Source organism: Tarenaya hassleriana, unplaced genomic scaffold (genome assembly GCF_000463585.1).
Source record: "Tarenaya hassleriana unplaced genomic scaffold, ASM46358v1 Cleome11, whole genome shotgun sequence".
NCBI classification, from domain to species: domain Eukaryota; kingdom Viridiplantae; phylum Streptophyta; class Magnoliopsida; order Brassicales; family Cleomaceae; genus Tarenaya; species Tarenaya hassleriana.
In genome coordinates, this window is record NW_010961290.1 from 1,296,337 (window position 1) to 1,310,980 (window position 14,644).

The 14,644-nt window shown below is 40.8% G+C and overlaps 5 protein-coding genes across 6 annotated transcripts; 3 read left to right on the forward strand and 2 right to left on the reverse strand.

Moving 5' to 3' along the window:
- Positions 1 to 400: 400 nt before the first annotated feature.
- LOC104805354 (succinate dehydrogenase [ubiquinone] iron-sulfur subunit 2, mitochondrial) lies at positions 401 to 2,037 on the reverse strand. Its single transcript, XM_010529897.2, has 2 exons — positions 1,247 to 2,037; positions 401 to 764 (listed from the first exon to the last, which is right to left on the reverse strand). Exons 1-2 carry the CDS (start codon positions 1,924 to 1,926, stop codon positions 596 to 598), a joined length of 849 nt encoding a protein of 282 aa, XP_010528199.1. The 5' UTR covers positions 1,927 to 2,037; the 3' UTR covers positions 401 to 595.
- A 1,271-nt stretch (positions 2,038 to 3,308) lies between these two features.
- On the forward strand, positions 3,309 to 5,821 carry LOC104805355 (putative pectate lyase 11). The gene is made up of 5 exons (XM_010529898.2): positions 3,309 to 3,692; positions 3,980 to 4,314; positions 4,492 to 4,900; positions 5,148 to 5,286; positions 5,383 to 5,821. The coding sequence occupies exons 1-5, from the start codon at positions 3,478 to 3,480 to the stop codon at positions 5,602 to 5,604; spliced, it is 1,320 nt and encodes a 439-aa protein (XP_010528200.2). The 5' UTR covers positions 3,309 to 3,477; the 3' UTR covers positions 5,605 to 5,821.
- A 755-nt stretch (positions 5,822 to 6,576) lies between these two features.
- On the reverse strand, positions 6,577 to 7,477 carry LOC104805356. The gene has a single exon (XM_010529899.2). The coding sequence runs from the start codon at positions 7,270 to 7,272 to the stop codon at positions 6,850 to 6,852; it is 423 nt and encodes a 140-aa protein (XP_010528201.1). The 5' UTR covers positions 7,273 to 7,477; the 3' UTR covers positions 6,577 to 6,849.
- A 570-nt stretch (positions 7,478 to 8,047) lies between these two features.
- LOC104805357 (glycerol-3-phosphate dehydrogenase [NAD(+)] 1, chloroplastic-like) lies at positions 8,048 to 11,080 on the forward strand. The gene is made up of 10 exons (XM_010529900.1): positions 8,048 to 8,500; positions 8,898 to 8,974; positions 9,093 to 9,165; positions 9,264 to 9,481; positions 9,581 to 9,688; positions 9,770 to 9,871; positions 9,963 to 10,083; positions 10,184 to 10,238; positions 10,348 to 10,396; positions 10,617 to 11,080. Exons 1-10 carry the CDS (start codon positions 8,176 to 8,178, stop codon positions 10,773 to 10,775), a joined length of 1,287 nt encoding a protein of 428 aa, XP_010528202.1. The 5' UTR covers positions 8,048 to 8,175; the 3' UTR covers positions 10,776 to 11,080.
- Positions 11,081 to 11,394: 314 nt separating this feature from the next.
- LOC104805358 (proteasome subunit beta type-7-A) lies at positions 11,395 to 14,528 on the forward strand. Of its 2 annotated transcripts, XM_010529901.2 has the most exons (9): positions 11,395 to 11,506; positions 11,735 to 11,895; positions 12,678 to 12,819; positions 12,916 to 13,012; positions 13,098 to 13,167; positions 13,634 to 13,738; positions 13,824 to 13,922; positions 14,059 to 14,146; positions 14,281 to 14,528. In XM_010529901.2, the coding sequence occupies exons 2-9, from the start codon at positions 11,752 to 11,754 to the stop codon at positions 14,355 to 14,357; spliced, it is 822 nt and encodes a 273-aa protein (XP_010528203.1). In that variant the 5' UTR covers positions 11,395 to 11,506; positions 11,735 to 11,751; the 3' UTR covers positions 14,358 to 14,528. The 2 variants fall into 2 exon arrangements, with proteins under 2 accessions (XP_010528203.1, XP_010528204.1); XM_010529902.1 differs by lacking the exon at positions 14,281 to 14,528 and having other exon boundaries at positions 14,024 to 14,100.
- Positions 14,529 to 14,644: the final 116 nt, after the last annotated feature.

A 14,644-nucleotide genomic window follows, 5' to 3' on the forward strand; every position in this document is an offset into this window, starting at 1 on the left:
ACACGAGCTAATTCATGGCGTCGATGCTTGTCCGAGGAACTCTCTCAAGTCGATCAGGAACTCTGATTCGATCACTCGCGGCCGTTCCCTGAGGAAATCTCCGCCGCTTGTTCAGCCATCGTCGTCGTTTACAGCTGAAAATTCAGAGGAACAACCCATCAGCCACGGCATTTCTTGCTCCATCTCTGATGATATGCGAGTAGTTGAACTTGCAAATATAACATAAAACCCATTTCTTTATTTTTCTCTATTCGCCAATAAAACACATTTTACAACCAACATTTGTTTCAAATCCTCTCTGGATTCTCTAGTGAGTGTATTGTTGTCTAGTTACATGAATCTAGCCAGTTCATGTAGAACTAAACTGTAAGTTGAGTTTTTATAAAGACAATGCTCAGGAGACATAACAAAGAAGTTGAGTTTTATTCCTGAGCTGCAAGAAATATCAGCCAAAACACGCCACAAAGCACATTCATGTCATGTGGAGGAAATTTGCAAAAAGTTTGGGGGGGCTAATATCGGATAATACAAGAATGAATCAGTTCTTGCAGATTATTAGCTTAAAGCAATACAAGCTGAATGTGTCTCTCATGAATTAAGACAGCTGAAGCTGCTTGATGTGTGCGATCTGCTTGCCCGGATTCAATCCCTTCGGACAAGCTCGGGCACAGTTCAAGATTGTATGGCAACGGTACAGTTTGAACTCATCATTGATGGCATCAAGTCTTTCCTCAGTGTACTCATCACGGCTGTCGCTTATCCACCTGCACACACGAAAGGTCAGAACTTTTTAACTAATGACCGTGTTTCACATTCTAAGTTCCTCCAAATCTAGCTGTCCGGGCAAGAGATATATGGACTATGCTCTAAGTTATGAACCCTCCTTCTTCCCTTGAAGGAGCAAGGCCTATCTAAATGACCAAAAATTCAGAATCAATCGACATCCTTTCAGCCGGAAAGACCCTTTTCCTCTCTAATTCTTCTCTACCATTTCTGTCCATATAATTGTTCATTGGATCATAGATAGCTATCAAAATTTCACATTCTATGTTACCAAAAACAATAATTCATAACTTACAACCGTTCCTGGTCTAACTATCATCCTAAAGGCAAAACTTCAGGAAATGAGGCAACTTTTCCCTTAGTTTTCCGCAATCAATTCCCTATTCAATCAGACTCTCAGTAAAGGATTAACATGAGAACACCAATCATTAGAAAACCCTTGTTTCGCAATTCAGTGACATACCTATTGGCGTGGAGCAAAGCTGCAGGGCCAAGGTAGGACTCCGGGTTCCACCAGTAGCTGGGGCAGGATGTGCTGCAGCAAGCGCACAGGATACACTCGTACATCCCGTCGAGCTTAGCCCTATCCTTCTTGCTCTGCAGAATCTCCTTCCCAGGAACCTCCGGTGGGTTCTTCCTCTTCAACCATGGCTCGATACTCTTGTACTGGTTGTAAAAGTTCGTCATATCCACAACCAGATCCTTAATCACGAACATATGCGGCAACGGGGTGATGGTCGTCGGCGAAGGCCCAGATTGAATTTTCGTGAGACACGCGAGACCGTTGCATCCGTCGATGTTCATCGCGCACGAACCGCAGATCCCTTCCCGGCACGAGCGACGGAAAGTGATCGACGGATCAATCTCGTTCTTAATCTTGATCAGAGCATCGAGAACCATCGGGCCACACTCCTTCAGATCGATCTGGTAATCCTGAAGCTGGGGCTTCGAAGGATTATCCGGATTCCACCGATAGATCTGGAAAGTCTTCACGTTCGACCCTCCGCCGCCGCTGGATGCCTTCGGTTCGACCTTTTGCGCCTCAGTCTCCGAAGCCATCCACCGCGACTGAATTAGACGCGCCGCCACGGATAGCCTCGCCGGCTTTGCCCCAACCACCCTTCCGATCAAACCGGACGCCATTTTCTCGGGGACAGAACGAAGAAAACGAGAGCGATGAACAAAAACCTGAAAATAATTTCTCTCTGTATAATTTCACGCACTTAATTTATTATTAATGTTAAACACGAAATAAGGAAAATGACGATAAGGGATACAACATGTAAATATATACACACATACGAAAGAATCTACGTGTACACAGTTGTAAAAGAGAGGCTCAGGGTTCGTCTACGTCAACAGAGCCGTATATCTCTTGAATTCTAGATACCACAAGCAACATAAATAAATCCTGGCCGTTCGTTACGGATATCGACGTGGGCTCACCGTAGAGGAGATGCACTGGATAAATCCGAAGGCGCGTGTTCACCGAGAGTTGTGTAGAACAATCTGACACGTGGCGGCATCTAATTGGTGAAAGTAGCTTTAAGGCCCAATGACAAACAAAGGCCCATCCTTTGAACCTAATCATAAGGCCGTGAATGTACATTTTTTTATTGTGTTTAATTTTGAAACTCAATATTTTATTAGTTTGAGCCTATTTGGATGGGCTTACTGTGCCTTTAAATTTTGGGCTAAAACCCATGTCAATTGTATCCGGTTAACCATAAACAGAACCGAAAGAAACCAATAAACCGGTTCTTAGTTAATACGTAAAAAAAAATATTTAAACAATTATGATTTATATATATCGCATTGATAATGGAATAGAGAACAAATAAGTCAACAAACACCATAATGGAGGTTGCTCTCACGTGGTAAGTAGAGTAATGGGAAGCGGCCTACTTTTGAATACAATTTCATTATTATTTATTTTTCTTTTTCATTGTCCATGAAAAGAAATTGACGGAGTAACATAAATTAACTATTCTCTTTCCGGATTTAAAATTATAATATAAAGTTTGATAGAAGTAATATTCATAAATATATTAAATATTATACTCACATTAATAATATTATGTTAATAGTTAGTATCTATTGTCCATTTCAGTATTCATATGGTTGCACACCAATGTTGCATTTTTCCATACTAATTTTAATTTACTTGACAAAATGCTCGCTGTCTTATATTTTTAACAGTAATTTGTGAATGATTGTAATTTAGAGTTGTTTTTTCAGTTGGAATATACGAAATTATATAGTAATATTCGAAGTTTAAACCCGATTGGATATAAGTTTTTCTCAAACAAACTAACCAAATTAATTTTAAAAAATGGTTTAGACTAAAATAAAATCGAAACAGTAAATTTTTAGATTTTAATAAAAAAACAAATTATTATATAATCCAACAGATATAAATTCGGACAGCGAAACTCATAATGTGCACACCTGGTTAAAAGACAAACGGCAAAGGAAACGGCGTCGTTCTCATGGGTCAAAAAGGTTGACTTTAGACAAATTACTTTTAAGCTCAATTAACGGTTTAACACGACAACAAGACCAACGAAACGGCCGTACCTGAAATTACGATATGGTGGGACCAAATTTCTGTATAATATCCAACCATCGGAATTAAATTAATCACGCCTTCACTCCCGGCCCTCTCTTCCCTTTATATACGTACCTCAACATTCTATGAGATTCCCATCCCAAACATTTTCATTTTCCCCCCAAAAATCACGAAAAAAAAAATCCAAAATACTCGATTTTTTTTATACAATGTTTATGTTTACTCCTTTGAATATTTTCTTCGTTTGCGTATTTTTATTTCATCTCGCCGTCGTTTCTGCCGTATCGGGCTCGTTATCGCATGTTCGTGACCCGGACCTGGTTGTCGACGAGGTCCAGAGGTACATAAAATACGTCACGTTTTCGTTAACTATATAATATGTGAAAGTTACCATCTTTAGAGTTTTGGGTATTTGAAAATATTTGTTAAAACGTATTCTATATGTACTTATATCTGGTTTTTGTTGAACTTTGAGCCAACCCTTTGGATACAAAAAAAATCGATTATGTATGTCGTTTGAAATCGGAAACATAATGTGTAACCGGCTAATCAAATGTTTGCTTTAAAAAAAATATCAACGGTCCATTTTCTTCGTTAACATTTTTTTTTTCTGTATTGAATATATAGGAGCATATTCAATGCGTCGAGGAGGAGCTTATCATACCTTTCGTGCGGAACCGGAAACCCTATCGACGATTGCTGGAGGTGCGACCCTAATTGGGAGAATAATCGTCAGCGGTTAGCCGACTGCGCCATCGGCTTCGGGAAAAATGCGATGGGAGGCCGAGATGGTCGGATCTACGTGGTGACCGATCCCGGAGACGACGATCCCGTTAACCCTAGACCCGGAACTCTAAGATATGCAGTGGTGCAAGAGGAACCGTTGTGGATCATTTTCAAGAGAGATATGGTCATAAGGCTCAAGAAAGAACTCATCATATCCTCTTTCAAGACCTTGGACGGTACAATGTCAAAGTTTAATTCTATCAACCCAAATAAAAATAATTATTTTACAACAACATATGATCCTGTATATATATATATATATATATATATATGTATGTATAGATACTATGCATTATCACGGTGTGTTACAGCTAATTCACATGTATTTTGTGTCGTGTGGATATTTCCGACAGGTAGAGGAGCGAGTGTTCACATAACCGATGGGCCATGCATAAAGATACATTACGCATCGAACATCATCATCCATGGCATCCACATACATGACTGCAAACGCGCGGGAGGTGGCATGATCCGGGACGGTCCACATCACACTGGGTGGTGGATCCCATCCGACGGCGATGCGGTGGCGATATTCGGAGGGCGACACATATGGGTCGATCATTGCTCGTTGTCGAATTGCGAGGATGGTCTCATAGATGCCATACATGGATCGACGGCCATAACCATATCGAACAATTACATGACGCATCATGATAAGGTTATGTTGTTAGGTCACAGTGACACTTTCACGCAGGACAAGAACATGCAGGTCACTATTGCGTTTAACCATTTTGGCGAGGGATTGGTCCAGAGAATGCCACGGTATGTGTAGTACGCATATATACACACACACACATTCATGATTCACATGTGTATGCGTGCGTTTTGTCTATGCATGCATGACGCGCGTGAATGTGAAACTTGGACTATTAACGTACCGATAGAAAGGTATAGTGTGAACATTTTTGGACGTCATAGACTTATAAAAGTGATGGAAATGCGATGTTTCTCATATAATTACGACATATAAATGGATGTTACAATTTCTATGCATGTTTGAAATTTGTAGATGTCGACATGGATATTTCCATGTGGTGAACAATGACTACACTCACTGGGAAATGTATGCAATCGGCGGCAGCGCTTCTCCGACAATATACAGCCAAGGCAACAGATTTCTCGCTCCCAATGAAAGATTCAGGAAAGAGGTAACGTAGCAAAAAATTATACAAATCATTTAATCATTAGATAATTTTAAAATAGTAGTCATATATATGTTATATCATTTATTTTCAACGTTACAGGTGACGAAACATGAAGACGCTCCCGAGAACGAGTGGAGAAATTGGAACTGGAGATCGGAAGGAGATTTACTTCTCAACGGGGCATATTTCCGGCAGTCCGGCGCCGGAGCACCGTCCACATACGCTAGGGCCTCGAGCCTAAGTGCGAGGCCGTCAACCCTGGTGGGTCCCATGACGACAGCCGCCGGCGCCCTTAACTGCCGGAGAGGCCGTCGTTGTTAAAACCTGCAGACGGCGCCCACATATGATAAATACCCAAGAGATATAAAACATCGTGATTATTATGACATGATACAATGATCCATGTGGTGATCGATTAATGCTTTTTTAAAGGTTGAGTCGAGGTGGAAGTCTGTTTGCAATGATTGATGTCTTAATGCAATCTTCCGTTATGTCTCTAGACATTTCGAGAGAGATGTTTCAGTTATAATTCCACTCTCTGTCTGCGTACTTATGTCGATATTTATGCATGTGGGTACGTACCAATGCAATATAACTATATATATAGAAATAATTTAGTAGTATGAATCATATATGACATTTTTTTATAACGGGAGATTCTATCTGCGACGCGTTAATTAGCTAAAACCATAGGTTCGGTCTTTGAATTTGGAAATTTGACCTGTACCATATGCCAACCACAGGACCACTCAAAGGTTAAATAGCAAATATATGGCATTTTTTTTTTAAAGAGCAAAGTGAATAGGCCTGACCAAGAAAGAAAAAAGAGAGAGATGCTCCGTCAATCAAGCGGGGCACAGATAACAAGTAGGGTACTTGGGGTTGACTTCGTGTCGGACATTTGGGTTGGGGAGTGAAGACAAACGTGGGCAGAAGTCAAACGGCACGATGTTCGCATCCAATTTCCCCGACGGCACACAATCCCCTTAGCCAGTTTCACACTGCATGCAATGCATCGTCTTTTTTTTTTTTTTGTTAAATATTAGAAATTAATTTTTTATTATAGGCTTATTACAAACTAAACTACCTATAACTTTTTTTTATTTTGGGATATGGTACGCAAAGTTATGCATCCAAAAATTTTGAAATTCCGAAAGCATCATTCCGTCAAAAGTGACTGAGTACCCCCAGTCGTATAATTTAATTTGATGTTTTTTCCTATAATTATAGTTTTGTTGGTATGTTTTCATAATTAATTCCACGTCTGCAATATGTAGAGATAGCAAATCCGAAACGTTGTAATAACGCTGTTTTAATCCATGCAATATAAGTTAACCAAAAAAAAGGAACTCCAATGTTTTTTTTTTCTTTTTCTTTTTTGGGCATAATCCATAAAAAAAAATCTGACGATTTCAAATCTATCGTGTTAGTTATCACAAACGCACGATCGAGTCAAACCACACCTAAAACCACAAACCGACAACCAAACGTTAACACACTGCCATCTCTCACGTGAAAAAATCTGATCCACACGTTCACGTCTGCATGCAATTTGCATGGGAGACGTCAGAACAAAAACCATCCAGCGCCTGCGACGGCGGCGGCGGCCACGGCGCCACCGAAGGATGCTACCGCTGGATGGGAGGAGGCCGATGTTGGCTTTGCCGCCGTGGACGACGTCGTTTTGGTGGTTTGCGATGATTTAGAGCTGTCGGCTACGTCTTCTTCGTCTTCGTCGTGGGCCGCGGAAGGGCTAACCGGCATCGAATCCTCGACGACTTCGACGCCGTCGGGGGCTAAATCGACCGGAATTTCGTAGTCAGGGTAATCTTGCGACGGTCCGAGGCTTTCGATGGGGTCCTTGGCCGTGGAGTTGGTTTTTCCGGTGCTCCCGGACGGCGGAGGAGTCGGAGACGAATCGGCGGCGGAGGCTCCTCCGGCAATGGCAAGGAATGCGATAACTAACAAGATACAGAAACGAGACGCCATTGTATGTATGTATGTATGTATGTATGTATATGTGTGAATGGATCTGTTTATACGTAGATCTTCTCCCCTTTCCTTTATTGAAATTGATGATGGCCCCTTTGGTTACAAGTCTATTATGCGCTGTATAATGTATGTATAGAAGGGATGAATTCGAAATCCCAAAGGGTTTCAAGTCATGGGATCCACCGAGGAATCAATTGAAAGAGAGGAGGATGAGACTGGAATGAGAAAGAAATCGGGTATTTATTAAGGTTTTGGGAGATTGATATATTTGGTAAAAATAGGGTTCTAAATAAGTTATTCTATACACACACACACATATATATATATATATCGTATTCATTTTTTTAAAACCAAATTTGACTAATCAGTTACTGAATTATTTTTTTTACCCTAATTTAGAATACAGTTAACAATGATTAACTACTTTCTTTCTTTTTCGGTCAAGTTTTCACGGAACGGTAATTGGATTGTTACCACATTTGTTTTTATCGAGTTACATGGTAACATAAATACACGGCTTCACTAATTATTTAATGATGCGCTCTAATAAAATTAGTGATATAATAATTCATTTTTTTAGATGTTTCCATGACAACGAACGTGACGTCGTCAATGATAATATTTCGACTATATATATATATATATCAAAGAATGATTCATCTATTTAAATTATCCGAAATTTGGGTTTTCATGAAATAATGACGACTGATATAACATATGTCGTTTTTCTGATTTTATTCATATGTAATCAGAAAATGATACGGAGAAGATTCAACTAAGGGAGACAAAAAAAAAGAGAATGAGGAAAAAAAAGAAGGAAAAAACGGAGAAGGATGGATCATGGAACATAGAGTAGATCGCCGAGATCCAACGACCTAGGCATGGCGGGCGACAGAATCGATGGCATCACACGTACGTTGTCGTCCCTTTCGACGTGTGTTCTCCATCTCCGTCTCTCGTGCGAATCCAGACATCCATGTCTCTCTCCTACTCTTCTCGACCCCTTCACGTTTTCTTCGTTTCTTCTCTTCTTATTCTCATCCTCGCCCCTTCTCTCGCTTCTCATCCCTCTCTGCTTCCTCCGCCATGGCTCCCGCCTTCGAGAAACGGCAACACGGAAATGGCGATTCGAAATATAGGGTTACGGTCGTGGGGAGTGGGAATTGGGGAAGTGTCGCTGCTAAGCTCGTTGCTTCCAATGCACTCAAGCTTCCTTCATGTCACGGTAATGGCAATGGGTTTCTATGGAGATTATTACGAGATTGCATGATTTTCTGCTTCATTGATTTGTTCCTGCAATTCTGGGTAGCGATCGAAATTTTGTTTTTTTTTTTGGATTACGCATTAAGTTTCATGCAATTTGGGAATTTTACAATTTGCATCTCTGCTAAAAAACACAATGTGGTTTGAATTTCGATATGCTATGCGTTTTCAGAGACGAATATGCTGTTGTGAACTTGTAATGATTCTGATCATTCCTGTGGTTTTGGGTTCCATCTCTTGAATAGGAAACTTTGGATTGGTAATTGTTTCATTTTGTTTTCAGTTTTATATTGAAATTCTATGGCTAAACAGTTATTAAGGTTTTGACATTTCGAGTATGTTTCTATACAAAATTTCAGATGAAGTGAGGATGTGGGTGTTTGAGGAGGTTTTGCCAAATGGCGAGAAGCTTACTGATGTTATCAACAAGGCCCATGTAAACAAAACCAGATGATCTAGTTCTTGGTCGATTTCAGATTCTTAGTTTCCAGAAGAAGGAAAAAAAAAACAACCTTTGACTCGGTTTCTAACTGGTTTCCTGGTTAATTGAGCAGGAAAACGTCAAATATCTCCCTGGGATTAAACTAGGAAGAAATGTCATTGCGGATCCAGACCTCGAAAACGCAGGTCAGTAACTTCTGAGCGCTTAATTTACCAAAGTGTATGAGCTGAGAAACAAAAAGATCATAACTTTTGTTCATTACCATGATGGGTTTGCTGTTCAGTGAAAGGAGCAAACATGTTGGTCTTTGTTACACCACATCAGTTCATGGATGGTATATGTAAGAGACTAAGGGGAAAGATAGATGGAGATGTCGAGGCAATATCTCTTGTTAAAGGGATGGAGGTGAAGAAGGAAGGCCCCCGTATGATCTCCAGTCTCATCTCCGAGCAACTCGGTATCAATTGCTGTGTTCTGATGGGAGCTAACATTGCAAACGAGGTTGCCCTGTTGAAATTTCCTTTTTTTAATCGGACCTTATGTGTATATGAGAGGTGATTTGGTGTGATATTTGCACTTGCATTTCCATGACCAATGTAGATTGCCGTGGGGAAGTTCAGTGAAGCAACAGTTGGACATAGAGGGAGCATAGAAGTTGCAGACACATGGGTTCAGTTGTTTTCTGCTCCTTATTTCATGATAACGTCGGTAAGTGTCTTGGAGATATCCCCGAAAACCTATGTTACATATCTTGGGCAATATAACTGTATTGCTTGTTTGAATCGATAGGTTCACGATGTGGAAGGAGTAGAGTTGTGTGGTACCTTGAAGAATGTTGTGGCCTTAGCAGCGGGTTTTGTGGACGGGCTGGAAATGGGTAATAACACAAAGGTAATGCAGATAGGAAGAGATGCAATTATTTCCTTGTGGTCTCACCTCCTTCTCGTTTTGACATTCTTCTACTTCTTTAAATGATAATTAGGCTGCAATCATGAGGATTGGTCTGAGAGAGATGAGAGCGATCTCAAAGCTTCTGTTTCCATCTGTGAAAGACAACACGTTCTTTGAGAGCTGCGGAGTCGCAGATGTCATCACAACATGCTGTAGGAAGAGAAAAACACGACGTTATCTTTTGTTTTTTTTTGGTCTATTGTAAAGCCGACACCATCTGACTGCAGCTTCTTTTCTGATTAATTGCGGCAGTAGGAGGAAGAAACAGAAGAGTTGCTGAAGCATTTGCGCGAAATGGAGGAAAAAGGTTGGACCTTTCCTTTAACTTGTCAAACCGCAATTCCAAAACCAGTGAATCTTGTTTTACTGCTTCTGGATATAGTCTTTAAATGCTTTTGGTGTTGTCATCATCACAGGTCTTTTGATGAACTCGAAGCAGAGATGCTTCAAGGTCAAAAATTGCAGGTAGTAGAACTAGAACGGTAGAACCTCACCTTACTTTTATCCATTTAATTCTAATTGGCATAAACTTCACAAGACCAAAAGACAGCGGGCAGTGATCGATAAATGCGATAATATGGTTGACTAGAACTTAAACCGAGGTAGATGACTAGATGTTTCTCTGGACAGATTTTCGTCGTGGCCTTGACTTGTATGGTCGAATTCTCTGTTGTTTCTTTTGTAGGGTGTCTCGACGGCGAGAGAGGTCCACGAGGTTCTGAGCCATAACGGGTGGCTCGAGCTGTTTCCACTTTTCACAACCGTCCACGAGATCTCCACAGGCCGGCTTCCACCAGCAGCCATCGTTAAATATAACGAACAGAAGCCTATTGGCTCCGTTTGATAACACATGTCTCAGCTTCTGTCTCTAACAGTCATCCATTCCATGATCTTTCACTTCGGGAAAAACATAAGAAGAGAGAAGCACGGTTGAGATCGATCCTGAGGATCGAGATTTTGCGTTTCACTGTTAAAAACCTACGTAAAGTTTACATCTTTCTATCGTTTTTTGACATGCTCGATGATGTCCTGATGTAAAGTGTAGTTCTGTCATCTGAAAAGGCGGTTTTCCGTTTACAAAGAAGCTGTTTTCCGGTACTTTGAGAAAGTGTTAGAAGTGAAGAGAGACTTGGATGTTGTAATCTTCCACCAGGTGTAGAGGGTTACCGTATATTCGGTTTAAGTAAACCGGACAGTTCATGAACCGGATATTCATAATATTGAAATTGAACCGAGTTTTAGTACCAGACTGGATTGAATTGGAACATTGGGTTTCTGATGGGTATTCAATATTTTTGGTATCAGGGTTCTTGTCGTACCGGATTTTGTCCAAACCGGATTTATGTGGAAAAAGCACTAAATTAAAACCAAACCGCTGTTTCATTGATTGAGAGCCTATTCACAAATATGCCGAAGCTAGGGCCCAAAAATGAGATTATTGCTTAACTTCAGGCCCTCTTTTCCATATTCTGATACAAGGTTAATTGGGGGAGACGAAATCTTGTAGGCACTAGGCACTGCTTCTCCTTCGATTTGAGCTCAGTCAGAGGCAAATCACTCTCCGGAAAAACATAGGTATTTTTCTTACTCCATTTTTTGTTGCCTTGTTCTTTCTTCTCGATTTCGACCAACTCGATCTGGATTATTCGGTTCAATTTTGTTAGGGTTTTTGTGTTGTTTTAGTAAATTTTTTGAGCCTTCGGATATTGGATCGATTTTCAGCTTTATTTGTGAAGTAACTTATGATGGTTAGTAATTTTTGTGGGGTCGTTGTTTGATTTGGAGCTGATTTTGTTGTTGTAGACTGGTGAAATCGGAAAATGTCGCAGTCATCGGTGGATGTTCCGCCGAAGGGCGGTTTCAGCTTTGATCTGTGTAGGAGGAACGATATGCTTGTTCAGAAGGGTCTTAAAGCTCCTTCATTCCTGAAGACGGGGACAACCATCGTTGGTTTGATTTTCCAGGCCTGTTCCGTTCCGACACGTACTCGTTTAATCGATACTGATAAATGGACTCCCAGATTCTAGTGTTTCGATTTGTCGGTGCTTGAGATGGAGAGTCTCGCATCAATGGGTTTCATATTATATATCACTTTAGGCAGATTGAATACTCTTTTCTTTACAATCATGGGAGCTTTTCTATTGTTGAGCGAAAGTGGGAAATGGGTTTAAAAATTTCTCGTTAAGATGCTTTGGTTTTCTTGCAAAGTAGAAGTTGAAACCTGAGTTACTGTAAATTAGTTTGTTGAGAAGTTGGTGCCTAAGGCCGAGCGCTTACCTCTTGAGTTAGGGGTGGCGTGGTATTCCACAGAGAGAGGGTTCTTTGAGTGGCGCACGAATGGTGCGTAGGCGCAAATCAATCAATGGGACACCTTGCTGTTTTGCCGCTTCAGTGCTGCGGCCAGAGCGGTTGGATTGCCCTACATATCATGATGGCTTTCGTTTGCAACATGAAATTAGTATTTGTTGTTTGAAGATCAACCTCTAGCCAGAACTTCATCATCTATGTCAATTTGTTTCATCAGTCTGTGGTGCCCTTTCGATGGTAGCCCATAGAAAATTCGGGGTAGTCCTTGTTTTTTGTCTGAATTTTTTTTTGCTCAATAATTCATGGCCATTTGTTGTGTAGAGTCTATTTCTTTCAACATGTAGTGCTCCGTGTGTGACAACTAGTTTGGTTTAAGTCCATCCCATGTAGCGACAACATGAAATGTGTGGTTGATTTTTTTGTTTTCCGGTTTATACAGGATGGTGTGATACTTGGGGCTGATACCCGGGCAACTGAGGGGCCCATAGTTGCCGATAAGAACTGTGAGAAGATTCATTACATGGCACCAAACATATACTGTTGTGGTGCAGGAACTGCTGCTGATACTGAAGCAGTAACCGGTATTTTCCCCGTCCGTTAAAACAGTCAAAAGCTAACAAAAACCAGCGAACCTGTTTCTTTTGTAACTTGGTTTGGTTTCTATCCCACTTTTTCAGATATGGTGAGTTCGCAGTTGCGCTTGCACAGATATCGGACTGGTCGGGAGTCTAGGGTCATCACTGCTTTGACCCTTCTGAAAAGACACCTGTTCAGGTATGTCCTTCCTATCTTCTCGAGGAACTTGTGTACTGGTTCATAAGGAGCATGTATACGGTTTTTAACTGATGTTACCATTTAGCTACCAAGGTTATGTGTCGGCTGCTCTTGTGCTTGGCGGAGTTGATGTAACAGGCCCTCATCTGCACACTGTGAGTTTTCTTTAATTTACCCGTGGAACTGTTAAGTTTCAGAATCTGAAACTCAATTTTCCAGCACAAATCGAGACTTTATTCCTCACCGAAACCCGAATACAACTTCGGATGATCTTGTTTTATGAGAGGACCCCAACTCTCATTCTGCAACCAAACCCTAACCTTTTCTTAAAATTCTGCATAAAACCCCCTCGCTAATACAATTTATTTATACTCTTTCCTCTACAACAACCGACACAACTAACAAACAGAACTAATCAGAATTGCAAACCAACTAACAGAATTACAAACCAAGGCAGTAAGCCAACTGAAATCCTTAGCCGCTACTCTTCCTCTGCTTCATTATGCTGCTCCTGAAATAGACTCTTAGAAGCCTAATAGGAACCTCGTTGGTCAGGAAGAGATTTTATCATACAAATTCAGTCACTTCTCTTAATCTCCTCACATCTTGTCTGATTTGTAGATATACCCTCATGGATCGACTGATACTCTGCCATTTGCTACAATGGGATCTGGCTCTCTGGCTGCTATGGCTGTGTTTGAGGCAAAGTACAAAGAAGGTCTAACAGTAAGTTCGTCAGTTCTTTCACTGATCAAACTTCTTCTGTCTCTCTGCTGTATTTTAATGTATTCTAGTGTAAAAAATACTCCAGAGAGATGAAGGAATCAAGTTGGTGGCTGAAGCCATATGCTCGGGTATATTCAACGACCTTGGCAGTGGAAGCAATGTGGATATTTGCGTGATCACCAAGGTATATAGACACCCTGCTTTGAACCGTAAACTAATAGGAATTCAGTTCGAAACCTACGATTTCACGTGAATTGAAGGAATAAGTATGTATAAAACTTGTAGCAATTTTGGTTCATCTGACTGTAAATGAGGGACAGGGGCACAAGGAATACCTCAGAAATTACATGCTGCCCAACCCTAGAACATATGTCAGCAGCAAAGGGTACTCATTCCCCAAGAAAACTGGTGAGCTCCTTCCCTTTGTCTGTAGAATTTTGTGAATTTGTATAGCATATGGGTTTGTTTTCATAGTTGTCAATGTGGCAAATGTATTTATAGGTGTTTGCTCGATCTGTTTTTTTTTTTATGGCTGGAAACAGAGATTCTTCAGACGAAAATCACGCCATTGACGGAGAGAGTGGAGGTTACAGAAGTGGGCGATGCAATGGAGGAATGAACCTGCTTTGATTTTCTTCGGGCCCCTTTCATGTCGTTACGGATGTATCCTTTGAGACAGGACAGCATCAGGTTTAAGTCTTTTGTTTTTTGTGCAATGATTAAAGATCTGTAACCTTCAGAAAATAAAAAGAAGAGAAGAAGCCGCCATTTTGCTGCCCGAACTTTTTAATGATTCGGTTCAATATACGTAGGTCTTCTGCTTATGCGAGTGTAGCTTTACTTAATACGACGTCGTTTACCGGCCCAAAAATATTTGTATATACCCTAAACGGCGTCGTTTGGGTG

What these genes read in the sequence shown, in the direction of transcription:
- LOC104805355 (XM_010529898.2), top strand. Translation starts at nt 3,478, where the DNA reads ATGAGATTCCCATCCCAAACATTTTCATTTTCCCCCCAAAAATCACGA. An exon ending in GTTGTCGACGAGGTCCAGAG is followed by an intron (nt 3,693 to 3,979) that starts GTACATAAAATA and finishes TTGAATATATAG; the next exon opens with GAGCATATTCAATGCGTCGA. An exon ending in ATGAAAGATTCAGGAAAGAG is followed by an intron (nt 5,287 to 5,382) that starts GTAACGTAGCAA and finishes TCAACGTTACAG; the next exon opens with GTGACGAAACATGAAGACGC.
- LOC104805358 (XM_010529901.2), top strand. Translation starts at nt 11,752, where the DNA reads ATGTCGCAGTCATCGGTGGATGTTCCGCCGAAGGGCGGTTTCAGCTTT. An exon ending in TCGTTGGTTTGATTTTCCAG is followed by an intron (nt 11,896 to 12,677) that starts GCCTGTTCCGTT and finishes CGGTTTATACAG; the next exon opens with GATGGTGTGATACTTGGGGC. An exon ending in AGTACAAAGAAGGTCTAACA is followed by an intron (nt 13,739 to 13,823) that starts GTAAGTTCGTCA and finishes AAAATACTCCAG; the next exon opens with AGAGATGAAGGAATCAAGTT.
- LOC104805354 (XM_010529897.2), bottom strand. Translation starts at nt 1,926, where the DNA reads ATGGCGTCCGGTTTGATCGGAAGGGTGGTTGGGGCAAAGCCGGCGAGG. An exon ending in GCTTTGCTCCACGCCAATAG is followed by an intron (nt 765 to 1,246) that starts GTATGTCACTGA and finishes TCGTGTGTGCAG; the next exon opens with GTGGATAAGCGACAGCCGTG.
- LOC104805356 (XM_010529899.2), bottom strand. Translation starts at nt 7,272, where the DNA reads ATGGCGTCTCGTTTCTGTATCTTGTTAGTTATCGCATTCCTTGCCATT.
- LOC104805357 (XM_010529900.1), top strand. Translation starts at nt 8,176, where the DNA reads ATGGCATCACACGTACGTTGTCGTCCCTTTCGACGTGTGTTCTCCATC. An exon ending in CAAGCTTCCTTCATGTCACG is followed by an intron (nt 8,501 to 8,897) that starts GTAATGGCAATG and finishes ACAAAATTTCAG; the next exon opens with ATGAAGTGAGGATGTGGGTG. An exon ending in GAGCTAACATTGCAAACGAG is followed by an intron (nt 9,482 to 9,580) that starts GTTGCCCTGTTG and finishes TGACCAATGTAG; the next exon opens with ATTGCCGTGGGGAAGTTCAG.